We start from the raw sequence: 25,997 nt of genomic DNA, 5'->3' as shown, positions 1-25,997 counted from the left end.
TTGTTATTTATTTGTATTTTGTTATTAATTGTTTTTTTTTTCTTCTTTTTTTTTATTTTGAGCGCACAAAAAAAATGCTTACAAAATATTGCAAATGTCAATCATTTATGGTAAAGTGTTCATTGTACAGGTTTTATTTTATATTATGAATATTTCTGAATATCAATTTCATCCTGAACATTTTTAATGCTATCCCATATAATATTAAAGTATACCACATAGCAACGGCATAAACGTTTACTGTAGTTCACAGGAAAAAATTTTGAGACTTTACAATGAGACTTAGGATTACCCAGTGAGAGCTTCGTGGAGTACAATGTTATTAGTCCTTTTTTTAGATGTTAGAGAGAGCGTGCCGCCGGCGCAAGGTTTTTTATTCATAGTAAATACAAATAATGTGACAATAATATTAATAGGGTCGACTTTTTTTAGACACAGGCGGCCCCCTTATTTTGTTGTAAATTTTATTTTTGGTATCTTTTTTACCGACCATATCACATAAACGAAATATATAGGGGACTGTCCACTTTGTATGGGGGTTTCGGCCCCGAGTGGACAGTCACTGAGAATAATAATTATATATTAAGTTAGTAGTACTAACAAGCATGAATTAGAAAAATGATAGTTTTGTATCCAGGTGTTTCATTTTTGTTTTTTTGTGGATAATTACAAGAAGGTTTCTGAAATAAAAAATCATTGTTTTGTTATTTTTGTTTTACTAATCGGATTCGTACGTTAACAGAATGTTATCTAAAAACTAGGCAGGTAGATTTATAAAATCTTGAAACCTTTTTCAGCCCAAAAACCAAATAATTTCATGACATGGGCACAACAACCTACTGTCCGTCGACCAACCACGCAGTTGCAATAATATTTTTTATGGCTTTTCTGCCTGACCTTTATTGTTTACATATAAAATAAATACAAAATATACTTTCCTACTTATGAATATGCCTACTGTGTATTTTACGTCGCAGTAGTGATGAATTCTCGGTTGATGGAAAACCTTACAGTAGGTTGCTATATCACTACAAAGAGTATATAAGTATGAAAGCAATATGGAAGTCAAATGAATGTATGAAGCAAAAGTCTGTAGTTTAGGGTTGCCATAATAAATAATATTTTCAATAAACAAATAAATCGATTAAATCGATAATCGAATTTAATATAATTAATTGCTTGCTTTTTATTTAGTCAATAACAATGTTTCTAAAATAGTTTATTTTTCACCAAAGTTAAATGTTTTTTTACTAAATACACTTTTATAGACTTTTTTTAGACTTTATCTTATTAATTCGATTTAACAATACTTTTAATCGATTTTAACAAATAATTGATTTAAAAATATTTTAAAATCGATTGTTCGTTAATAATAATTGTTTGTTTAAGACTGGCAACGTGTTGTAATCAAATCACCAACCGAAAATAAACTAGAAGTATATAATTAATGAATTAAAATACTTATTAAATAAACTTTTCATCAGTTTATATTGATAAAACTGCAATTCACGAATAAACATGATTTAATATATGAAAATTTTTGGTATATTTGTTTTTTTGTATGAATTCTGTTCACGCTGGGCCAAAATGGACAGTCCCCTTTGTTGCCTTTTATGCTCGATGCTCGATTAATATTTTTTTTTCGTAATCTGTACCTCTACTAATTCTTAGCAAAAATATTCAATATATTATTAGGTTTTGAAATAATTTTAGCAATATGCTAGCGTTAAATATTTGAACATAAAATGAATTTTATATTCGTCTATGTCTTACTAATATTGTTCATTCATTTGCTCTTTGTGTCACTTTACTGTATATTCCGTTGTTTTGGAATAGTCCTATTTGGTAAACAAACCCCTGTCATTCGTAATTCATTGATTTTTATGATTAGATTTGCTGCAACTCGCTCGAAATTTTGTGACCTTACCAAGAGATGGCTCCTTGAGCAGCAAAAGTCAGAATCAAATTGGCAAAAAGTGAAGCTATCAATACTTTGATATAGGCGGCTATAGCATTTTATCAGACAGTTGATACGAAACGCTCACTGAGCTGGATTTGTAGTAACTATGACTTTATTATAAGAAGATAAAATGATGCAGCTTGACGGAATCATGGATGCTGCATCAGAATCCCCAGGTTTCAATATCCACGTCTCTGAAGAATCTTGCGATTCATTAGGAAGTATGGACAGTTATTAGAAAATAAAGTAAATAAATTTCTTATTGCCGTTTTATTTTGTATTTCAATATTTTACTTTACTATTGTAATGAAAAAATCAGTACGTATTTTTTTAATTATCTATTCTAGTCAAAGAGCAACTAATTTCTAACAGGTTATTTATATTTAAGAAATATAAATTTGTTTATATAAAGATGTTCGATTTTTTTTTTTCGTAATTTTATACCTTTACTAATTATTAACAAAATTATTTAATATATTATTAGTTTTTGAAATAATTTCAGCAATATGGTATCATTAAATATTTCGATGTAAAATTAATTTTACTTTGTCTATGGCTTATTGATATTGTTCATTCATTTGCTCTTTGTGTCACTTCACTAAGCCACCCTATACTCTAATTGTCTGTGGTCATAAGTACGCCATATTTGTTTACCAATTAGGACTCTTCCAAAAAAACGGACCTTACACCTGATAGCGATCGATACTCATAGAAGAGAATATATCCGCCAACCTGCATTGGAGCAGCGTGGTGGATTATGCTCTGATCCTTCTCCTACATGGGGAAAGAGGCCTATGCCCAGTTGTGGGATATTACAGGCTGAAGCGAACTATTTTTTCAAATTTTATTGAAATTCAATTAAAATATACTTACATTATTCGAGTAGGCTTAAGTAAGTAGGTTATTTATTATATTATATTTAAGTAAGTTATTTTATTATTACACTATATTTGAAGCTGTTGCCGGATTGGGAATGTAGATTGAAGATTTATTTGGCAACTAAAACATTGTTCTAACCAATGTACGAATCCCAACATTTATTATTCCTTTTCAAATATGACTGTAAATGAGATATTTTTCTCATTCCATCTAAACCACGTCAGGCGACGAAGGCGAAAATATGCTGATGATAAAAAAATTATAAATTGATTCAGCCTGTAGCATCCCACAGCTGGGCATAGATATCTTATTGTGTGTAGAAGGGTGATAAAAAATACCATATAACAATTTAAAAGCAATAATTTATTAACAACGAAATATAAAGACAACAATAAATAAATCAGAAGCGCGACGCGAGCCCGCCGCCGCGGCTGTCGGCGTGCGAGAGCAACGCGTCGCCTATCTGCTGGACGAAGTTGAGCGCGGGCAGGGGCGTGGAGGCGTTGAGGGTGGGGAGCGGGGCGAGGCCGGGGAGCTCGGGGGCGGTACGCCCGGGCTCCAGCGCCAGCGAGCCGTCGGGCAGCACGAGCACGCGGGCGAGCTCCACCGCGTCCACCGCGCCCGCGCTCCCCGCCAGCAAGGCGTTCGTCGCGCCCTCGGCCAGCGCTGCGGCTGACTCCGCGCCCATCACGTAGCGAGTGCCTAATCATAATCATATTAATTGATTTAATTCAATCATTACAGCCTATACAGTCCACTGCTGGACATAGGCCTCCACGAGTTTACGCCAAAAATAACGTGAACTTATGCGTTTTACCCATAGTCACCACGCTGGGCAGGCGGGTTCGTGACCGCAGGGCTGGCTTTGTCGCGCCGAAGACGCTGCTGCCCGTCTTCGGCCTGTGTATTTCAAAGCTAGCAGTTGGATGGTTATCCCACCACCGGTCGGCTTTTTAAGTTCCAAGGTGGTAGCGGAACTGTGTTATCCCTTAGTCGCCTCTTACGACACCCATGGGAAGAGAAGGAGTGGCTATATTCTTTAGTACAGTAGCCACACAGTACAGTACTGAAGCCACACAGTAAATTAATAACCGACATATTTTTCATATACTACTTTTATTAAGGGTTGCCTGGAAGAGATCGCTATAAGCGATAAGGCCCCTTTGCATGCATTACTTGTTTTTGTATCTAATCGTTCTGAAATGTATCTTTATTTTTGTGTGTGCAATAAAATTTAATAAATAAAATAAAATAAAAGAGGGAAGTGTATGCTTGTTTGTTTATTTTGTTGAACGCGCTAAACTCAGGAACAACTGGTTCGAATTGAAAAAATATTTTTGTGTTGTATCTATTTACCGAGGAAGACTATAGATTGTTATAATATTTTAGTATATATATTTTTTTAAATATACGTGGGTGAAAACGCGGTGCACAGCTAGTTACTTTATGTTATGTCAATAAATTTTGTTATTAGATTGTTGGTTTTGAAGTGAAAGCTTCTTTTGGCGCACTGCACACAGATTTTTTACACAGTAAGTTAAGCTGATCCGTCACGCTCTGAAGTGAAAGGTTCGATCGGGTAAACTCGGGACCGCCGAGCGTACCCGAGCGAGAAAGATACAGACAGCTCTTCGCTGCTGAACGGTGAAAGGATCGATCGGGTGTACTCGGGACTCAATGCGTTATTGCTTGACTGCGATTGCCAATAAAGTTTTCACTTCTGCCATGCCGTCTTAAGCATACACTCTATTTTTTTATACTGTACTAGCGACCCGCCCCGGCTTCCCACGGTTGCAAAAACTACCAGTATATCTCTACTATATTATGCAAGTACTATACATATAAACCTTCCTCTTCAATCAATCTATTAAAAAAACCGCATCAAAATCCGTTGCGTAGTTTTAAAGATTTAAGCATACATAGGGACAGAGAAAGCGGTTTTGTTTTATACTATGTAGTGATTAGTAATAGATGTTATAAGCTGTAAGCTATCCAAATAAAATAAACTATATCGCTCCTTGAATACAAAAGGGCCACAAATAAGAAAATATTTAAAATCGTTTTATTGCATAAAATGATAACTAAATCTACTATATTTCATGGTAAAAAAACTCCCATAATTTTTGTTTATAATATTATAAGAAATATTTGGCATGTTGTGTATATAACATTAAATACTGTCTAAATATCATCATTCATTACAGCCTATACAGTCCACTGCTGGACATAGGCCTCCACAAGTTTACGCCAAAAATAACGTGAACTCACGTGTTTTGCCCATAGTCACCATGCTGGGCAGGCGGGTTGGTGACCGCAGGACTGGCTTTGTCGCACCGAAGACGCTGCTTCGGCGTAGGGCGTCTTCGGCCTGTGTATTTCAAAGCCAGCATTAGGATGGTTATCCCGCCATCGGTCGGCTTCTTAAGTTCCAAGGTGGTTGTGGAACCTTGTTATCCCTTAGTCGCCTCTTACGACACCCACGGGAAGAGAGGGGGTGGCTAAATTCTTTAGTGCCGTAGCCACACAGCACAAAAAATTGTCTAAATATACTTAAGCTAAAAGAACTTCTTATTATGTTCAATCATATTTATTTTACTCGTAATAATTTCGTTTAAACTACTTATTTAAAGGTACATACCGCAAACGGTCTCGTCGGTAATGATTGCTGGCGCGAGGTCCAGCGGAGCGGTGGGTGTGTCTCGCACCCAGGCGCTGCCCGAGCTGGGTGCCCCGGCCTCAGACCCAAACGGCGTCGAGAGACCTCTGCAAAATAATTACACAGTCATATAAGCTGTAAATCTATGAACTGAACTAAAACAATCCATAAATGTTCCACTGCCGAGTGAAATACTCATTTCATAGGATAATAATCTCATACAATATAATTATTTAGCACGAGTGCAAATCGAAATTGTCAGTCTTAAAATGACTTAGAAAAGTTACTTTGAGACCACATTTTTTTAATTTTTTTACATTTTTTTTTCAGAATACAGAAAGACTATACAGAAAATTATTAATCTACTAGCGACCCGCCCCGGCTTCGCGCGGGTGCAATGCTGATACTAAATATACTACAGAATGTCTTTATTTATAGTGTGAAGCTAGTTATAGCATATAGTTATTAACATAATAACAACAACATTCAAATATGCGTCGTTAGAACGCGTTGTTACAGAATGCATTGAAGAAATAAAGGTTCACTGCTCGATTCCCGTAGGTGATAGCGTGATAATATGTAGCCTATATGTTGACCCGACTTCTTAATAATATTCGTGCCAAATTTGAAGTAAATCCATGCAGTACTTTTTGAGTTTATCCCGGACATACATACAGACAAACAGACAAAAATTCTTAAAACCATATTTTTGGCTTCGGTATCAACTGTAGATCACACCCCAAGTATTCTTTTAAAAAAATATTCAATGTACAGTTTTGACTTTCCTACCATTTTATTATATGTATAGATATATTTTATAATTATTTTATAATATAATAAGATATTTTTAAAAGTGTATTCTACAGTTGTTTCTGTCGGCCGTTATTACATTAACTCATTCATCATACAAAACAAAGCAATATTGTTATATTTTCATTGCGTCATGTCGACGAGCAGTAACCGCTGAGAAGAAGATTCATATCGTGTTAAACAGATGACGGACGGTCTTCTTATCTTCAGGTCAAGCGTCTAATCATTTACGATTCAATTTGTGACAATTTTATTTTATATTATGACGCCTTTAAAAGAAAATAATTATTTCATGTGATAATTTTTTGTAAAATTACTGGTTTTGGCATGAAAAGATATACATAAATAATTAATTCGTCATAGTATTGAACAGAGGGATAGACTCGTGACCTTTTAAGCGTAATCTATATCTCCATTTGCCTGTTTGTATTTTTATTTTTATAAATTATTGTCTAAGTGTTTCGTGTGCCACCTCGTTGTTCCAAGTATCGTTATCGATCGTCGAGATCACATTAACGTGTCCGCAGAGGTTATTATGACGGCCTACAATTAATCTTGGTGGAACATTGTTTTAGACAAATTGGAAACTGTTTGTAACAAAATTGGATGTTCACGAGTTCATGGTAAACGGTGACCATAACGGTTGCTTTAGATGACCATTGCCAACTGGCAATTCGGATGCGATTTCGAGTACATTAGTACAAATATTTGTAAACATTGTACTATCTTGTTCGGGGTGTAAAAATGTCATTGTGGAACTTTTCACCGTGCCTCGGTAAGCACGTGAAACTGTCGGTGCCATTTATTATCATAGATACGATGCATTGGATTAAGTTCCGATCGTTTTTAAACGGTTTTATTTAGCTCACCCCGTTTGTTTTATTTATTTTTTATTATTTATTCTTGGGTCAAATTTAGTAATTCAAATTTCACCCTCTTCCTGTCAACCGATTAATCTGAAATTTTGTATACACTTTGGATTTTGGTGACAATACAATTATGTTTATTCATTATCATTATAAATTCAAGATGGCCGCCGCTACAAAATGGCGGATAATTTATGTTTTATTAATCCCATCAATATGGGTATCAAATGAAAGGAATCAACAAGCAGAATACAATATACTATAAAAAATTGAAATCCAAGATGGCGGCCGCTACAAAATGGCGGATAACGTAGGTTTTATCAATCCCATCAATATGGGTATCAAATGAAAGGGCTCAACAAGCAGAATACAATATACTATAAAAAATTGAAATACAAGATGGCGGCCGCTACAAAATGGCGGATAACGTAGGTTTTATCGATCCCATCAATATGGGTATCAAATGAAAGTGCTCAACCAGTATAATCAATGTACTATATAAAATTAAAATCCAAGATGGCGGCCTCTACAAAATGGCGGATAACTTAGGTTTTATCAATCCCATCAACATCATCATCTTCCTGCCCTTATCCCACTTATGTAGGGTCGGCACAACATGTTTTTCTCTTCCATTCCTCTCTATTATTCGTCACTTCAGTGCTTACTCCTTTCTTTCTCATATCCTCACTCACACAATCCATCCATCGCTTTTTCGGTCTGCCGATCGCTCTTCGTCCTTCGACATTCATCCCTAACATTCTTTTACCGACATAGCGGTCATCCCTCCTCATTACATGCCCATACCACGCTAACCTATTGCTCCTTATTTTCTCTGTCACAGGTGCTACTTTCAAACTTCCCCTTATATACTCATTTCTAATCCGATCTTTCCTCGTTACTCCACACATCCATCTTAGCATTTTCATCTCGGCTGCGTGCACTCTTCTTTCATCCGTCACTTTTGTTGCCCAACATTCTGATCCATACATTACGACAGGTCTTATGATCGTTTTATAGATTTTCCCCTTAAGTTTAAGGGGCATTCGTGGATCACAAGCTGTTCCAGAGACCTGTCGCCATTTCATCCATCCCGCATTTATTCTATTTTTCACGTCACGGTCTATGTTGCCGTCATTTTGTATTAATGACCCAAGGTAGCGGAAGTCGGAGCAGACTGGTAGGGATACACCATCCAAGGCAATATGGGAAAAACTGGACGAACCGCTGAAATCGCAGAACAAGTGCTCGGTTTTAGACCTACTTATCCTCAATCCCGCGCCCTCCAGTCTTTCCTGCCATTTTCCCAGTCTGCTCTGTACCTCAAGGACATTATCTCCGACAAGAACAACGTCGTCAGCAAACAGCATACACCAGGGTGCTTCCTCCTGTATGTCTGATGTTAGAACATCCATTACCAGGAGGAATAGATACGGGCTTAAAGCCGACCCCTGGTGCAAACCTACAGCCACACTGAACTTGTCAGTTACCCCGGCTTCGGACCGGACGTGGGTGCTAGCTCTATCATACATCGCCTGAACAAGTCGTACATACTTCTCTGGCACTCCTTTCCTTTTCATAGCCCACCACAGAACCTTACGGGGGACCCTATCGTATGCCTTTTCCAGATCCACGAACACCATATGCAAGTCTTTTTGTGCGAGTCGATATTTTTCGCAGAGTTGGCGGAGTGCAAATATGGCGTCCGTAGTTCCCCGGCCCGGCATAAATCCAAATTGGTTCTGTGTGACCTCACATTCTTCTCTCATTCGTCGCTCTATCACTTTCTCCCATATCTTCATGCTATGTGACATGAGCTTTATTCCCCGATAGCTGCTGCAGTCCTGTATGTCACCTTTATTTTTAAAAATGGGCACCAGTGAACTGTAGCACCATTCCTCGGGTATAACCTCTTCTTGCAGCAACTTATTGAAAAATAAAGTCAGCCACTTCCATCCATCCGCATTCAAAAACTTCCACACTTCCGCTGGTATACCATCTGGCCCAACTGCTTTTCCATTCTTCATACTCTGCACTGCCATCTTCACTTCCTCTATACTTACCTCTTTCACCATTCCTTCATTACTTCGTACATTTTCTAACACTCCGCTCCATTCATTTTCTTCGTTCATCAAGTTATTAAAGTATCTCTTCCAGCGTTCTTTTATTTCCTCATTGTCCGTCAAGATCTTCCCCGCTTCGTCTTTTATACATTTCATATGGTTTACATCTCTTGCATTCATCTCTCTCTCTCTCGCTATTCTAAAAAGATTTTTTTGACCTTGTGGGCTCTCTAAAGAATCATACAACTTATCTTGAACCTTGGCCCTTGCGATTGCGACTGCTTTCTTAGCCTTCTTTTTACTATTTTGATATTCTAATCTTTTTATTTTCTTTTCTCTGTCATTTCCATCTTCCACTCTTTTCCATTCTTTGAAAGCATTCTTCTTTTCTTTCAAAATCGTCTGTACTTCCTCATTCCACCACCATGTATCCCTCTCTATCTTTCTTTTCCCTTTCGTTTCCCCTAGGACATCCCTTGCTACACTTCGCACCCACGCTGCCATCTCACTCCAGCACCCGTTTACTCCCATCCCCACCATATCTCCCATCTCTATCAGTTTACCAATCACTCTTTCCCGGAATTCTACAGCCATCTTCCTATCATCCAGTCTGTACCATTTCGTTCTAACTGGGGGCTTCGGGCTCTTATTTAAACTCTGAACTCTCAGAGTTAAATCCAGGAGCAGTAGCCTATGCTGGGAGACAAGACTCTCACTCGGTATTACCTTGCAGTCCTTGGCCGATTTTAGCCTGTTTCTTCTTAAAAGAATGTAGTCAATTTGGGTAGAGTGTAGACCACTACGGTATGTGACAAGGTGTTGTTCCCGTTTTCGGTAGAATGTGTTGGCTATTGCTAAGTCAAAGGCCAAGGCTGCTTCCAGTAGAGCTTCACCGTCTCGGTTCCTGACTCCGTGACCTCGGCCCCCATGTACTCTTTCATACCCGTCATTCATCCTTCCTACATGTCCATTAAAATCTCCTCCAATGTATATTTCCTCACATTCTGGTATTCTCATTATAACCGCATCAAAATCCTCCCAAAACCTTTCTTTCATACTGTCATCGCATCCAGTTTGCGGCGCATACACACTAACTACATTTAAAACCGAGTCTTCCATCAACAGTCTTACTACAATAACTCTATCATTCACTCTATTCACATCCGTCACCTTGTTCTTCAGCTCTCTATCTAACACTATACCTACGCCATTTCTTTTCCCATCGCAGCCGCAATAATAAAACTTATAACCCGCCCCAATTTCTCTTGCTCTCTGTCCCTTCCACTTCGTCTCCTGCAAGCATGCTATATTTATCCGTCTCCTTTCCAAAACATCTGCTAGCTCTCGTCCTCTCCCAGTCATCGTACCCACATTCCAACTCGCAATCCTCAAGTTCACCTCCTGGACTCGCCTCTTACGCTGCCCCCGTCCCTGGTGCAGCAACCCTTGTCCATTTCCCACAGACGCCGGGTGCTGCATCTGCGCGTCGCCTGCGGGGTACGCCCTAACATTATCGCATACTTTAATTCCCAAACTCATGTTGTCACATAATGATTTGGCATGTATATTTTACGACCGGCCGCCTGCCTGACATCAACCCTCCTTGGGAATTCGAGCTAAGAAGAAGGATAGGTGAGAAGGATTTATGGGAGAGAAGGATCTGGGGTTACGGATACCAGTGCCACGGATCACGGGAAGGGGTGTGTGACACTAGCAGCTAGAGCAGTCCGGGGTCGCTTACCCGTAGCGGTTCCAACCAGTTATCGGACAGATATCTAGTGGCCCCACCCTCTGGACTCATATATAAGAGTATATCTTGTAAGTGACGAGATTGCTATTTACAAGAAGTACGGCACTTAACAAGATCTCTGAAGCATGAAGAAGTGTTATGCCATACAGTTGTGAATTCATCTAACGAAGCGAAGTTGAGTCACTTTACCGTCATTTTTCAACAATGACTCAGAAGTGTCATAATATGACAATAAATTAAAGTGGCCATTTTGTAATTTTATAACATTTTATATAACTTCCATCTTGTTTATCACATAGTAATCATTTGAACACAGTTCATGTCAAACATTTTGTTATTTTAAGTTACATCGGCTTTTTTTATCTGTGAAGTATAAGACAAACGACATGTATCATTTAGTTTAATAAGATAATTAATAAGAATTAATACAAAAATATTTTTAAAGCAAAAACTTAAATATATATTGAAGCAAATACAAGATGTTAAATATATTTATATTTTCCGTTTGCATTTTATACTTTTAAAATTCACTTCATAATTTGTAGGATATAGTGTATTTAAAGATTTTTAGAAGAACTTGAAATTGTGCTGTAGTAATAACTACAATAAGAAATAGTAATATCATAATCTTAATATTTATTAAAGCTATTATATATTTGTTTAATATGTTAGAAAAATAGGTACAAGAAAATAAATGACAAGACATGATGAACTATTAAGAGTTCCACGACGCATACAAAAAGAAGACATAACTTTTGTGAACTAAAAAATCTGGTTGTTAATACATTATTATTAATAAATACCTACGTCTGTTGTTTTGTATACACATAAGAGATTGAGTTTGATATTTCTAAGGGTTAAAGGGAATTAGTAAAATATTATTTACCGACCGCGTTGAAGCCCAAAAGGGGGAATACCTACTGAAAATACGAAATGGGAAACAAGAATATATGTATATAATTTACATCTTCAAAATTAAAGGATCCCAAATTAATCGTATCGGGTAGGTATTAAAATAAGGGGTATAGCAAGGATTAAATAATTATTGTTTTTATATGTATAGTATTTATTATACTTCTAAACTTAGATTATATTTTGATTTTAGATAAAAAATAGAACGAACATATAAATTTTGATATAATATAAAATCCCATCAACATGGGTATCAAATGAAAGGTCTCAACAAGTAGAATACAATTTACTATGCAAAATTGAAATCTAAGCTGGCCGCCGCTACCAAATGTCTGATAACAATTTTTTATCAATCCCACCAATATGGGTATCAAATAAAAGGGCTTGACAAGAAGAATACAGTGCACTATACAACCTCAATATTTAAGATGGGCCTTGCAATAATGAAGCACTAAATGAATTAAACAGAATGCGAAATAAAAACTAAAAACTAGAAAATAAAAATAGGTAAAAAAACTTTTTAAGTTAAACGGTTTTATGTTAAACATACATTGCAATGTTTAAGATAAATGTACTAAAAACCAAAAAATAATAAAATAGATACAGTCGTGGGAATTATAAACATATGCATAGACTAGACTAAAATAAAACCGTGGGGCACGTCAATTGTCTACAAATTATCGACTTAATGTGCGATAGAAGAATCGTTTAATTCGTCGTTAAAATAGGCAGTTGGCCCGCAGACGGTGAGGAAATTACTTACTATTTTCTTGCTCATGGAAATTCCAATAGTTATACACTCCATGTAAATAAAAGAGATGTTTCAACTAGTTTATCGTTGGACATTGACACTGCTGGCTGGCGAGGAATCGTTTCACTGCTCGTAGTTTGTCTTTAATCGACAAAACATATGATAAAAGTACTACTCGCTCACCACTATGAAACCCTAAAACTCGCTTATAATCGAGCTTGCTAGCTTGTTTCCACATTCTAGCCCTACTTATCACACGTCCATCTTTGTCGGTTGAACAACTGCCTAATTATAGTGTAACATTACAAAACAAACATTTTAATCAACGATTGTAGAGTTGTAGACAATTGACGTGCCCCACGGTTTTATTTTAGTCTAGTCTATGCATATGTTTATAATTCCCACGACTGTATCTATTTTATTATTTTTTGGTTTTTAGTACATATATCTTAAACATTGCAATGTATGTTTAACATAAAACCGTTTAACTTAAAAAGTTTTTTTACCTATTTTTTCTGTACGGAGATGTGAAGTTTTTTTTTTTTCGTTTTTTTCTTTTCTTGTTTTTCATTTTGTTTATACATTTTTTTAAAAAATTATTATTATTGTTTTTATGTTGGTATTTACCTATTATTAATATATATTTTTTTCTTTTTAAATTAATAATTTTTTTTGTAAAATTATTGTGTTTTATTTTAGTTGCGTAGTATGTACATTGTTTCCAAATTAATTAATTCTAACAACTACACGGTTATAGTTCAATGGAGCAATTATCTTGTAATTTTTTTTTGTCTAGTCTTTAAGTTGTATGTGTATCGATGTATGTATGTGAGTGTGAATAAACGATTATTATTATTATTATTAAGAGATATTAACCAATGATTAGGGATCAGAGGAACGATACGATACGACGTTAGGAATAGGAAGGATGTCAAATATGTAAGCGTGACACTGACGTGACGAGAGCCGCGTAGGTGTCCTGCGAGTCGACGACGGCCAGCCCCGCCGCCGCGCCCCGCCCCGCCGCCCGCCCCGCCGCCTGCAGGCTGGCTATTACTCTGTAAACGAGGATTTGACGATGATTAGGTTATTTGATCATAGCGATCACATCGTATACAATCGATGTGGTGATGTTTCACGATCGTTCCGCTTTTTAGCACGGGATAAAGTGTTTGCTGTGTGGTTACGGTGATGAAGAATATAACCACCCTCTCTCTTCCCGTGGGGGTCGTAAGAGGCGACTAGGGTATAACACAGTTTCACTACAACCTTGGAACTCAAAAAGCCGACCGATGGCGGGATAACCATCCAACTGCTGGCTTCGAAATACACAGGACGAAGACGGGCAGCAGCGTCTTCGGTGCGACAAAGTCAGTACTGCGGTCACCAACCCGCCTGCCCAGCATGGTGACTATGGGCAAAACACATGAGTTCACGCCATTTTTGGCGCGAACTTGTGGAGGCCTATGTCCAGCAGTGGACTGTGATAGGCTGAAATGAAATGATGAAAGTATTTTCAACAAAAAAAAAAATATATATATAATATAATAATAGTTACGCCAAATTTTATTATTTTTTAAAAGTTTATTAGTTTTCTTTAATCAATAAAGACATATTGAAATTCCTTCAGAGTCTTTGACAAGTACGACCAATAAACAGGAGGAGAAGTTTTTAGTCAGTAGAAAAATGATCCTTTTTGTCTGAAAGTGTATGGATTTTATTGAGACAAAGGCAAAACTGCAAATAATTTACACAATATTTGGAACAATCCAACTGGTTAACTATATTAACCTCACAGAGGTTCACAGCTGCAACTACACTTCCAGGAGCTTCCCAGGACTGGAAAGTCGGCAACACTGAGAGCGTCGCATCTATAGAATACGGTATCCGCTTGCCATCAAGGGAGTCGTACATTTGTTTGCCAAAAAAAAGCGTTTAATGGGCCTGCACCGTCTTAAATATATACGAAACGTTATTGACTATGATAGAAAGAGAGAAATAAAATATGTGCTTGTAGAGATACAACTCTCTTGCTCCGTTCGCCTCGCCCGATCACACTTTTCGTAACGCTCTCGTCACGCATTCACCAGCTTACTAGTCAAGTCAAGCGTGGCTAAAGTTTTTCTTCAAAGAAGTAGTCGGTAGTTTGTCTGTAAGCGTGTACCGCGTGAGAGCAGTGCCGGGCGCGGCGGGGGGGTCGGCGAGCGCCCCCAGTGCGCGCGCCGCCGCCGCCCCCCCCGCGCCCGCCGCCCACACGCGCCAGCGCCCCGCCGGCGCCGCGCTCGCTGACCGCCAACGCACCGCGTCGCACGGCCACACTGCACATAACTCTGGAAGAACCATTTTGTTTTCAGTTATACCTATATAATATTAATTGAGGTATGGCACAGCAGGAATTTCTTGCTCAAAATATCGAGCAGCCCGACTGGGGAAGTACCTCGACCTTACAGAAGATCACAGCTAAATAAAAGAGATTACCATAGCTTATAGACATCTGCTACACTGACCAATTCCCCCAGGAGCTCTGGTCACCTTACTCACCAACAAGAACACAAAACTGCTTGAAAAGAATATTATTTAGCTGTGATCCTCTGTTAGGTCGAGGTACTACCTCAGTCGGACTGTTCCATATTTTGAGCAGGATCTGATGGAATTCATTATTATCCTTTTAGAATTAACTCAGTGTCAAAAAATAGAATTTGAATAGGATTGGATGTCCCCCATTCACAAACTCATTGGCTAGCATAAGAAAACATTCTCTAAATGTCTGTAATGTTGTAAAGAAACGCGAATTAACATAGTCTACTTCTGTAAAGTTTCATACCCTTTGCTAATAAACAAGAGATCAACATTAACAAAATTTAAAACATAATATATTCATAGTACAAACATAGTTAATACCTGTCGTAGTATTTTGCTGTAGAGATTCCAGGTAGTCAGCGATTGCAGGCTCGGTGCGCAGTGCGGCGGGCGCGTAGCCTTCGATGCCTCGCGACTGCGCTTCTAACGCTAGACTATCTGATACCGGGAATCCTTCTCTGGAAATAGTTATCCTTATGTTGGCGTTCAATCTACTTTTAATAATAAGTACAAATAAAATTCACAAAAAATTAAGGTTTTATTTTAAATTCGCTACAAAGAATAAAATAAACTTGAAAACTTTTTTTTAATTATTTTTCATCATCATCGTCATCGTCATCATCACTTCAGCCTATCGCAGTCTACTGCTGGACATAGGCCTTTTTAGTGCATTCATTAAAATAAAAAGCTTATTTTCAAGAACTTTTTTACTTTAATTTAATATTGTTACAAGTAGCTTACTACCTAGCGATGTCAATCGCCGGCTGCAACACCTGCGCCCAGGACAGAACGCCAAGCTTCTCATGCAGCGCGGCAAGAGCCACCAGTAGACGCGGTGGACGAACGCTTGTATTCACTGCGACCTCTTCCACGCCCCCCCACTCAACCACCGTCGGCAGCTGGGTGCGCGACAATCTGTACTCCCAGTACACTAGCGATCCACTCCTGGAAAATAATTCGAAAACAAATTACAGTAAAAACAACCACAGCAACTTCAAATAACGATTTTTGTTGTTTAAGAAATTGTAATTGCCTGGTTATATAAGAATTTAAACTCATTTTATTTATTGGACAGCATTATGTAAGAACAGAGAAAGTGACTACTAAGCGAAATAAATTGAAAACATGATCTTCAAACATTGCAAAGTTAAAATTGTCGCTTTTTTTCCAATTTTGTTTGTGTTAATATATTTATTAAAATTAGCCACTAGCGCCATCTATTGTGTATGTCTACAACTGAGGTACTAATTTTTTGAAGGAGGTAAGATCCTGCTAAAGCAGTGCCACGCGGAAAAAGTAGCCAATAGCCTTCCGCGATAAATGGATTATTCAACACAAGACTATCAATTTGAACAAGTAGTTTTTGAGATTAGCGCGTTTAAATAAACAAACTATAAAACTTTATAATATTAGTTCAAAAAAATGCAAAAGTGTGAGGATGGATGTACGTACCTATATGTATAATATGTTTGTTATTCTTTCACGCAAAAACTACTTAACCGATTTTAATGAAACTTAGTACATAGATAGCTAGATAGTTAGATAACTCTAAAATAACACAAAGTTTTTATCCCGACATTTCCACGGGATCAGAAACTATGCGATCGAAAACGCGAGACACAGCTCGTAATATTAGATTCATATTCGAATTGTATTTCCTTTCTTCCGATACACGTTTTCGATTAAAACTTTTATCGTCATTTACAGACCAAAAAGGACGAGACAAAAATCATTAAAGGAAGTTATAACAGTGAAGCGATGTGGATATTTAGGGGCGATGAGCCAGCGATGGGATTTTATATGATAGACGCGCGCTCCGGCTTCGCTGGCGCTGACTCAGGCGCGCCGGCTCTCGGCCGACGATGGAATTGCTCAATGGCTCGTGATACCGATTTATAGCCCGCTACTTTGTGTTATGTCGACTGGTTCTAATCACTAATGCATATGCAGCGCTCTATCATTTGAAATTGTAGGTATCCAGAGTTTTGTTGTTTTAAAGATTGTGTTAATTTTTATTAGAAACTTATAATTTAATTACAGTTTGTGGTTACAGTTAATTATTACTCAAAGTTAATAGAAACAATTTTGATTACAATAATTTTAATGATTGCGTGATAGCATCCTCTAGCGGCAAATGCCAAAACTATTTAGGACTATTAGGAATGGAGAATATAAAATAGTACCTAACAATTTCGTTTTATTTAATTTTTGTCTTCTGAAAGCTCAATAAAAATAACTATAGTAACTCATTTCAGCTAATGAATCAAAGTTTATTAATTTAGTACGAAAATAAATTTTCCTAAAATTTTGCTGGAGACAATGTTTACGTAGTTCTATAAAAAGAACAAAGATGGCGTTGTAAAGTAATGTTATTATTAATATTAGGTATTGAAACAAAATTATCGTCTTGAAAATACAAAACAAATGTAACATTATCAGACTTTAATATAGTTCTGAAATTGTATTATATTACACGGACATAGAAAAAGATTGATTTGGACACCATATACACGATAACAAACCCTAGTTACTTACTCCTTAAACACAATAATTATTATTACATTAAATTCACAATTGTATTTCTACAGTATAAAATCGTATAATTGTGTTTGCTCACAAACGAAAAAAAACCGACTTCAATTACATCGACGAGTAATACAACGTAGATCGACGAAAAAATACTCAAGTAACTGCGCGTTATCAAAGATTACTCAAAAAGTAGTTATCAGATCTCAATGAAATTTATATGTGACCACATGACAAACATCAGCTTTCGATTAAATTAAAAATTATTAAAATCGGTACACCCAGTAAAAAGTTATTGCGGATTTTCGAGAGTTTCCCTCGATTTCTCTGAGATTCTATCATCAGATCCTGGTTTCCTTATCATAGTACCAAACTAGGGATATCCCCTTTCCAAAAAAAAAAAGAATTATCAAAATCTGTATACCCAGTAAAAAGTTATTGCGGATTTTTAAGAGTTTCCCTCGATTTCTCTGGGATCCCATCATCAGATCCTGGTTTCCATAACATGGTACTAAACTAAGTATATCCCCTTTCTAACAAAAAAAGAATTATTCAAATCGGTACATCCAGTAGAAAGTTATGCGGTATAATACAACGCAGGTCGACGAAAAAAGCGTCAAGTAAAAACGCATTATTAGATATAGCTCGAAAAGTAGTTGTTAGATCTCAAATAAATTTAAATGGGACCAATTGGCACACACCACCTTTCGATTAAAAGAAAATTTGTCGAAATCGCTCCACCCAGTCAAAAGTTCTGATGTAACATACATAAAAAAAAAAAAAAAAAATACAGTCGAATTGAGAACCTCCTCCTTTTTTGGAAGTCGGTTAATAAAAAACAGTAATAGCGAATGAGATTTCTATTTAATTCCGTAAATTGATTTAAATTTATTGAGAAACTAGGTATCAGGGGTGACCCTGGGTAATGTAACTAACGCCTACTCGACTTCTTTTTAACTTTACTTTCAAAAATCACTCAGCAAAAACAGCTTTATTCAAATAGGCCCCAAGAGCACTTTCGAATCGTCATTTTACAAATTAAAACTTTAAAAATAAATTATTATATTTGTAAAAGTAGAGCTACCACCGATTCGGAATGTAGATTCTGCAGAGAAGAATCGGCAAGAAACTCCGCAGTTACTCTTTTGAAAAATAATATATAAACTGTGTTTTAGTACAAATTAGTAACATGTTGCATAGAATACAGCGTCACTAAGTCCGCACATCTTTATCAACTATGTAATCCTGCACCGAGTAATAAGCTTTATCTATAGTTTTTTTTTTAAATAAAACTTTAAATGTATGTTGAGACAATTTCAAATTTGTTTGTGGGATTTTATTATACATGCGTATACCATAACCCAGAAAGGAAAAACCAAATATACATAGAAATTTTAAATTTATAAATAATATGAATAATACACCCAGACTCAAGCGGAACGAACCTACGACCCTCGGAACAGAAAGAAGAGTCATTACAAGCTGCGCCAACGGACTAATCAAATAAAAGAAACAATCGACTTATTCACGAAAAAAATAAAGGAGTATAAAATTCGACGGGTAAGCTAGTAAGGGCCTGTGGAAAAAGATTATCCTACAAATTAGTTACAGTTAAACTTTAACAGCAAGGGGTAGAATAGGCCATTAGAACCTGTTTCACCCCAATTCATAAAGTACAAGTTTCAGTTACATATTTGCGAATATATCATAAACACAGTGGAATTCTATATGGTGTAAAAGAATAAAGCATAGCAAACTTTTCGACCAGCCCATTGGCGCAGTTTGTGACCCTGCTTTATGCTCCGGGGTTGTGGGTTCGATTCCCACCCCGATTCTAGGTGTAATATAAATATTTATCTATATATTTGAATATGTATTATTTATAAGTATGTTTATCGAAAAAAAAAATGTATAGCTATAGGTATACTAGTCGGCTGTTACCTTACACAAGCATTGCTTACTTTAGGAATAGACGACCGTGTGTGTATTGTGTAGGTATTTATTTATTGAATATCGTCATCTGTCACATGGCGTTTTTTTTTTTTTTTTTTTTTTTTTTTAATGTCGAATGGCGTTATCCACAACTGGTGGAAGCAGGCCCTGAAAGTAATGAGACTTACGCATCGAGTGAAGTCCGGTGCGGGGCGAGGACGGCGAGGCAGAGTGCGGCGGCGGCGGCGGCGTCGGAGGCGCGCCCACCCGCCCGCAGGACCGCCGTGCCCGCGCGCGAGCACGCCGCCGCCGACGACGACACCGAGCCGTGCGGGACCACCTGTGTCACTTGAGTTTATTATATTTCATCATTACAGCCTATACAGTCCACTGCTGGACATAGGCCTCCACAAGTTTACGCCAAAAATAACGTGAACTCATGTGTTTTGCCTATAGTCACCACGCTGGGCAGGCGGGTTGGTGACCGCAGTACTGGCTTTGTCGCACCAAAGACGCTGCTGCCCGTCTTCGGCCTGTGTATTTCAAAGCCAGCAGTTGGATGGTTATCCCGCCATCGGTCGGCTTCTTAAGTTCCAAGGTGGTTGTGAAACCTTGTTATCCCTTAGTCGCCTCTTACGACACCCACGGGAAGAGAGGGCGTGGCTAAATTCTTTAGTGCCGTAGCCACACAGCACATTATTATATTTAAATGGAGACAAATATGGAGGATATAGAGCATATGGACAAGATGGAGCAGCCCGACTGGGGTAGTACCTCGACCTTACAGAAGATCACAGCTAAATAATACTGCTTTCAAGCAGTATTGTGTTCCTGTTGGTGTAAAGTGACCAGAGCTCCTGGGGGGATTGGGGATTGGGTCGGTAATGCGCTTACGATGCTTCTGGTGTTGCAGGCGTCTATAAGCTACGGTAATCGCTTACCATCAGGTGAGCCGTACGCTTGTTTGCCGACCTAGTGACATAAAAAAAACAACGCTGAACCAATACAGCTGCTCTTGCCCCAAATCTCCCACCATCTGCATAGCGAGAGTGTAAGCGAGGTCCGATTAAGTCTGTAATATCTCGCCACATGGTATAGGCCTCGTTTTCCATGTAGGAGAGGGATTGGAGCTAATTTCACGACGCTGCTACTCTGCGGGTTGGCGGATATATTCCCTACTATGAATAACGATCGTCAGGTATGATAACAACCGAGACCGGAGCTTTACGTGCTCTTCGACGCACGGTAGGGAGACCCACAAGAACAGGCATCAAAACCGGAAAGAAGTATTTATGCAAATACAAATATATCCATCCCGAGCGGGTATCGAACACGCACACCGCCGGAATTTAGGTACCTACACCAAAGCTGTTGTTGTTTGTCGCGGGTCTCATACAACTCCTCGACTCCGATATGTTGCAAGCATATGTTCAAATGACCTACTTTTTAAAGCACCCGTTAGAGATAAAACACAGCAATAAACACTATTTAGTATTTAGTGGTGGACGGTTAGCTTACATTACCATGTAAGTGCAAATAGTCTGTACAGACAGACGAGTTCATAAAGCATTTTCATCATACTTTTACTAACGCTTCAGCCTATAATATCCCATTGCTGGGCATAGGCCTCTTTCCCCAAGTAGGAGAAGGATCAGAGCTCCATCACGCTGATCCAATGATTATTATGATTTACATCTCGGTAGATGTCACTTTGAAATGATTAATTATGAATGAATCTTGCTGTGAGTAAATATATAACGACCAATTGGAAGAAAGGGACAGTAGTCATAGCAATTTGAGGTTGACATTGTGATGTTTTAGAACTTCAGACACTGGATTCTATTCCCACTAAAGCCGCTTCTCGCTCTGATACATTATCTTGCTAGCTTACCTTCCTAATGTTGGCAGCCAGGAATAATCTTAGTAATATACGTTCTATACTAGCCTCATAGTCTCCATAGTAGATTTGGGTGAGCAGAGCCAGTGTGACGGCGGCGGTGAGGACCGCGAAGGCGGCGAGGATGAGGCGCGGTCCGCCGGCGCACAGCCGCGCGCCCGCCCCGCCGCCCGGCTTCAGCGGGACATCCTCGCGGAGCTCCACGATACCTGGAAGGATTACCACTCCATGTATATAGGCCTATGCCTGATCATACCTTTCCCTAATGGAAAGCGGAAATAGGTGGTGGCGTGAGTCGGTTAGATATAAAATGCTTAGGCAATCGGTTGTTTAGCACCTTTCCATATATTGAAGGAAGTGACAGGCTGAGCTTTCAATTTTATAAATCGATTATATTGCAGATACGCGTTGTTTCATTATCATTTACGATTACGGATTCTATGAGTTAGAATAACACTATGTTCTGACAAGCTAAAGTTATCCCATCAAGCAATGTTTCTAAGGCAAATGAAATTTAAAGTAAGTATGACGCGGGATCTGTCATTCAATTGAATTACCAAAATAAGCGCACTATTTATAATACATAGTTGATAGAGTATTGATTTCATATTGATTTGTACATTTGGTAAACGAAACAATCCGAGGACGCTTACCTAAATTTAATTTTCATCGCGCTGTTAAAACGTAATTTAGTGTTTTATGTAACTAGATATGTAATATAAAACAAATAACTAAATACAAAAATAGTTAAACAGGGTCAAATGATTCATAACTATTCACATTTTTAACCGACTTCCAAAAAGGAGGAGGTTCTCAATTCGACTGTATTTTTTTTTATGTGTGTTACATCAGAACTTTTGACCGGGTAGACCGATTTCGACAACTTTTTTTTTAATCGAAAGGTGGTGTGCGTCAATTGGTCCCATTTAAATTTATTTGAGATCTAACAACTATTTTTCGAGTTATATCTAATAATGCGTTTTTACTTGACGCTTTTTTCGTCGACCTACGAGATCTGATAACTACTTTTTGAGTAATCTTTGATAACGCGTAGTTAATTGACTATTTTTGCGTCGATCTACGTTTATTACTCGTCCATGTAATTGAAGTCGTTTTTTTTTTGTTTGCAAGCAAACACAGATCTTGATGAAATTTAAATGTGACCACATTATAAACATCGGCTTTCGATTAAATTAAAAATCATCAAAATTGGTACACCCAGTAAAAAGTAATGCGGCTTTTCGAGAGTTTCCCTCGATTTCTCTGGGACTCCATCATCAGATCCTGGTTTCCTTATCATGGTACCAAACTAAAGATATTTCCTTTCTAACAAAAAAAAGAATTATCAAAATCGGTACACTCAGTAAAAAGTTATTGCGGACTTTCAAGAGTTTCCCTCGATTTCTCTGGGGTTCCATCATCAGATCCTGGTTTCCTTATCATAGTACTAAGCTTGGGATATCCCCTTTCCAACAAAAAAAGAATTATCAAAATCGGTATATCCAGTAGAAAGTTATGCGGTATAATACAACGTATATCGACGAAAAAAGCGTCAAGTAAAAACGCATTATTAGATATAACTCGAAAAGTTATTGTTAGATATCAAATAAATTTAAATGGGACCAAATGACACACACCACCTTTTGGTTAAAAGAAAATTTGTCAAAATCGCTCCACCCAGTCAAAAGTTCTTAAGTAACATATAAAAAAAATACAGTCGAATTGAGAACCTCCTCCTTTTTTGGAAGTCGGTTAAAAATAAGAATATTTAAGTATTTATATGTTTTTTTTTTTCTTTTTTTAATAATTATGTAAGTCTATCATATCGTAGTTTTTATCTATTTATTATTGATTTTTCCTCCTTAATTTGTGCACACTTCTAACCGCTGCTACTGTATCGTGTCAGTACCCAAAGGTTATCTGGAAGGAATCGCTATTTAGCGATAAGATCGCCTTTGTACATCTTGCATTGTATCTTTCTTTATATGTGTCTGTATTTCGATGTACATTAAGAATAAATAAATAAAAAATAACATCAGTTCAGTATCGGTTGTAGAAGAAATTATGTGAAATGGGACGCGCTATATATTTATTTATATGTTAGCGGAGCACGTGCGCGTCGCGCGGAAATGAAAGATCTCCGGGAGATACAGACGGACAAATAGTGGAGATGAGGCGACGTGTGGACGAGATTGGAAATACGTTATTGATACTGTCGGAAAGACGCTGCTTGAAATAAAAACTCATCACGGGCACATATTGCAGCCCTACGCTTCATGAAACAATTTTATGTAAGACTATCTACACTTTGCGATTTTACCCGTATTACTTTTGATTCCGTGGTAATATCTGTGTCAAAATAACCTGTCTCTTGTTATTGATCTCCAGCAATCTGCATACCGAGATGGGGAGACCCACAAGAACTGCACAAACACCCAGACCACGGCAAACACCTGTATGGCCAATACAGATGTTTGTCATGTACGAGGATCGAACCCGCAACCGCCAACGCAACATGTACAATCCATGGCTGTAACCATTGCGCCAACGCGGTGCATTAAGACGTCGGTCCCGGTTGTTATCATGTACACCTGATAGCGATCCTTGCTCATAGTAGGGAATATATCCGCCAACCCGGATTGGAGCAGCGTGGTGGATTAAGCTCTGATCCTTCTCCTATATGGGGAAAGAGCACTATGCCCAGTAGTGGGATATTACAGGCTGAAGCGTAATCTGCATACCAAGTTTCATTACAAACGGTTTAGTAGTGTTTGCGTGTAAATGTTTCTTTGGCCAGTTGCAGATAACGCTATTTGACGCATGATATATCCGACAGATAAAAGTTTTTGACCTATCAATCTTTTTCGCCATCGAAATCCACTGCAATTAAGAGATATTTCTATTGGCAAAAACGTATCTAAGCCTATTCCTGTTGTTAAAGCCTAATCGTAACTTATGTACAGGATAAACTCAACCACAACTGACAATACAGGTCCTAAGCGTAACAAACATGGTGTACTTCGGATAAAAAATAGTAAAGTAGATGTTTACTTACCGTTTGACAAAATGCATGCAAAGTCGATGTTTATAAAGGCAATGGTTAAATAAAAATGTCTGAACTAATAATAGTTTTATGTTTCTCAAGAGGAATCTGTAAACAAATTGACATCACCATCACATCGGCCTGGTACACAGCCGCTAACAGAAACTACGAGTATCATTATACAAAATACTTGATTACGTTGTGTACTAATAAAAAAAAGCATCTCATTGCAAGCACATTTTATTTTATTATTCATTTGTATTTTAATGTTGAATTAAAATATTCTTTAATACCATTAATGTGGGATGTAAATACATGATAAATTCAAACACACACACACACACACATTACATTTAAATGTTAAATGGTTTCTTGTTAGACAATGATATAAATTATGATTATATTATATATTTTTAATTTAATAATGCGAACAGCCACAACAGTAAGTGTGAACAAAATGTGGCGTTTGTTCGTATATTTTAAAAAAAAAAAAAAAAAAACCGAAAAAAAAAGACGACTTCAATTACCCTGACGAGTAGTATCTATAACGTAGATAGTTTTTAATCAACTTCCAAATAATTGTGTTTGCTCGCAAACGAAAAAAAAACCGACTTCAATTACATCGACAAGTAATACAACGTAGATCGACGAAATAATAGTCAAGCAACTACGCGTTATTAAAGATTACTCAAAAAGTAGTTATCAGATCTCGATAAAATTTATATGTGACCACATGATAAACATCAGCTTTCGATTAAATTAAAAATTATCATAATCGGTACACCCAGTAAAAAGTTATTACGGATTTTCGAGAGTTTCCCTCGATTCCTCTGGGATCCCATCATCAGATCCTAGTTTCCTTATCACGGTACTAAACTAGGGATATCCCCTTTCCAACAAAAAAAGAATTATCAAAATCGGTATATCCAGTAGAAAGTTATGCGGTATAATACAACGTAGGTCGACGAAAAAAGCGTCAAGTAAAAACACATTATTAGATATAACTCGAAAAGTAGTTGTTAGATCTCAAATAAATTTAAATGGGACCAATTGGCACACACCACCTTTCGATTAAAACAAAATTTGTCGAAATCGGTCCACACGGGCAAAAGTTCTGATGTAACATACATAAAAAAAAAAAAAAAAAAAAAAAAAAAAAATACAGTCGAATTGAGAACCTCCTCCTTTTTTGGAAGTCGGTTAAAAAGGAGGAAATTCTCAATTAGATAGCATTTTTTTATGTATGTTACCTCAGAACTTTTGACTGGGTGGACCGATTTTGATGATTATTTTTTAATTAAACGGTAATGCGTGTCATTTGCTCTCATTTAACAAGTACGTTGCGATCTAACAAGTACGTTTTGAGTTTATATCT

General features: G+C 37.4%; 1 protein-coding gene across 1 annotated transcript; it reads right to left on the bottom strand.

Annotated features, from left to right (window-relative positions):
• Nucleotides 1-3,190: 3,190 nt before the first annotated feature.
• Nucleotides 3,191-21,810, bottom strand: LOC123668483 (glutathione hydrolase 6-like; the record flags this gene model as incomplete). Its single annotated transcript, XM_045602216.1, has 8 exons — nucleotides 3,191-3,541; nucleotides 5,478-5,602; nucleotides 13,601-13,702; nucleotides 14,809-14,974; nucleotides 15,546-15,682; nucleotides 15,969-16,169; nucleotides 19,871-20,022; nucleotides 21,628-21,810. Coding segments are annotated over 8 exons (1,368 nt in total), but the record flags the coding sequence as incomplete, so codon positions are not given.
• Between the last annotated feature and the right edge of the window lie 4,187 nt (nucleotides 21,811-25,997).

The sequence above is a fragment of the Melitaea cinxia genome, chromosome 3, assembly GCF_905220565.1.
Source record: "Melitaea cinxia chromosome 3, ilMelCinx1.1, whole genome shotgun sequence".
Classification (NCBI taxonomy): domain Eukaryota; kingdom Metazoa; phylum Arthropoda; class Insecta; order Lepidoptera; family Nymphalidae; genus Melitaea; species Melitaea cinxia.
Note: the sequence above shows the minus strand (reverse complement) of the source record. Positions and strands in the feature narration are given on the sequence as shown.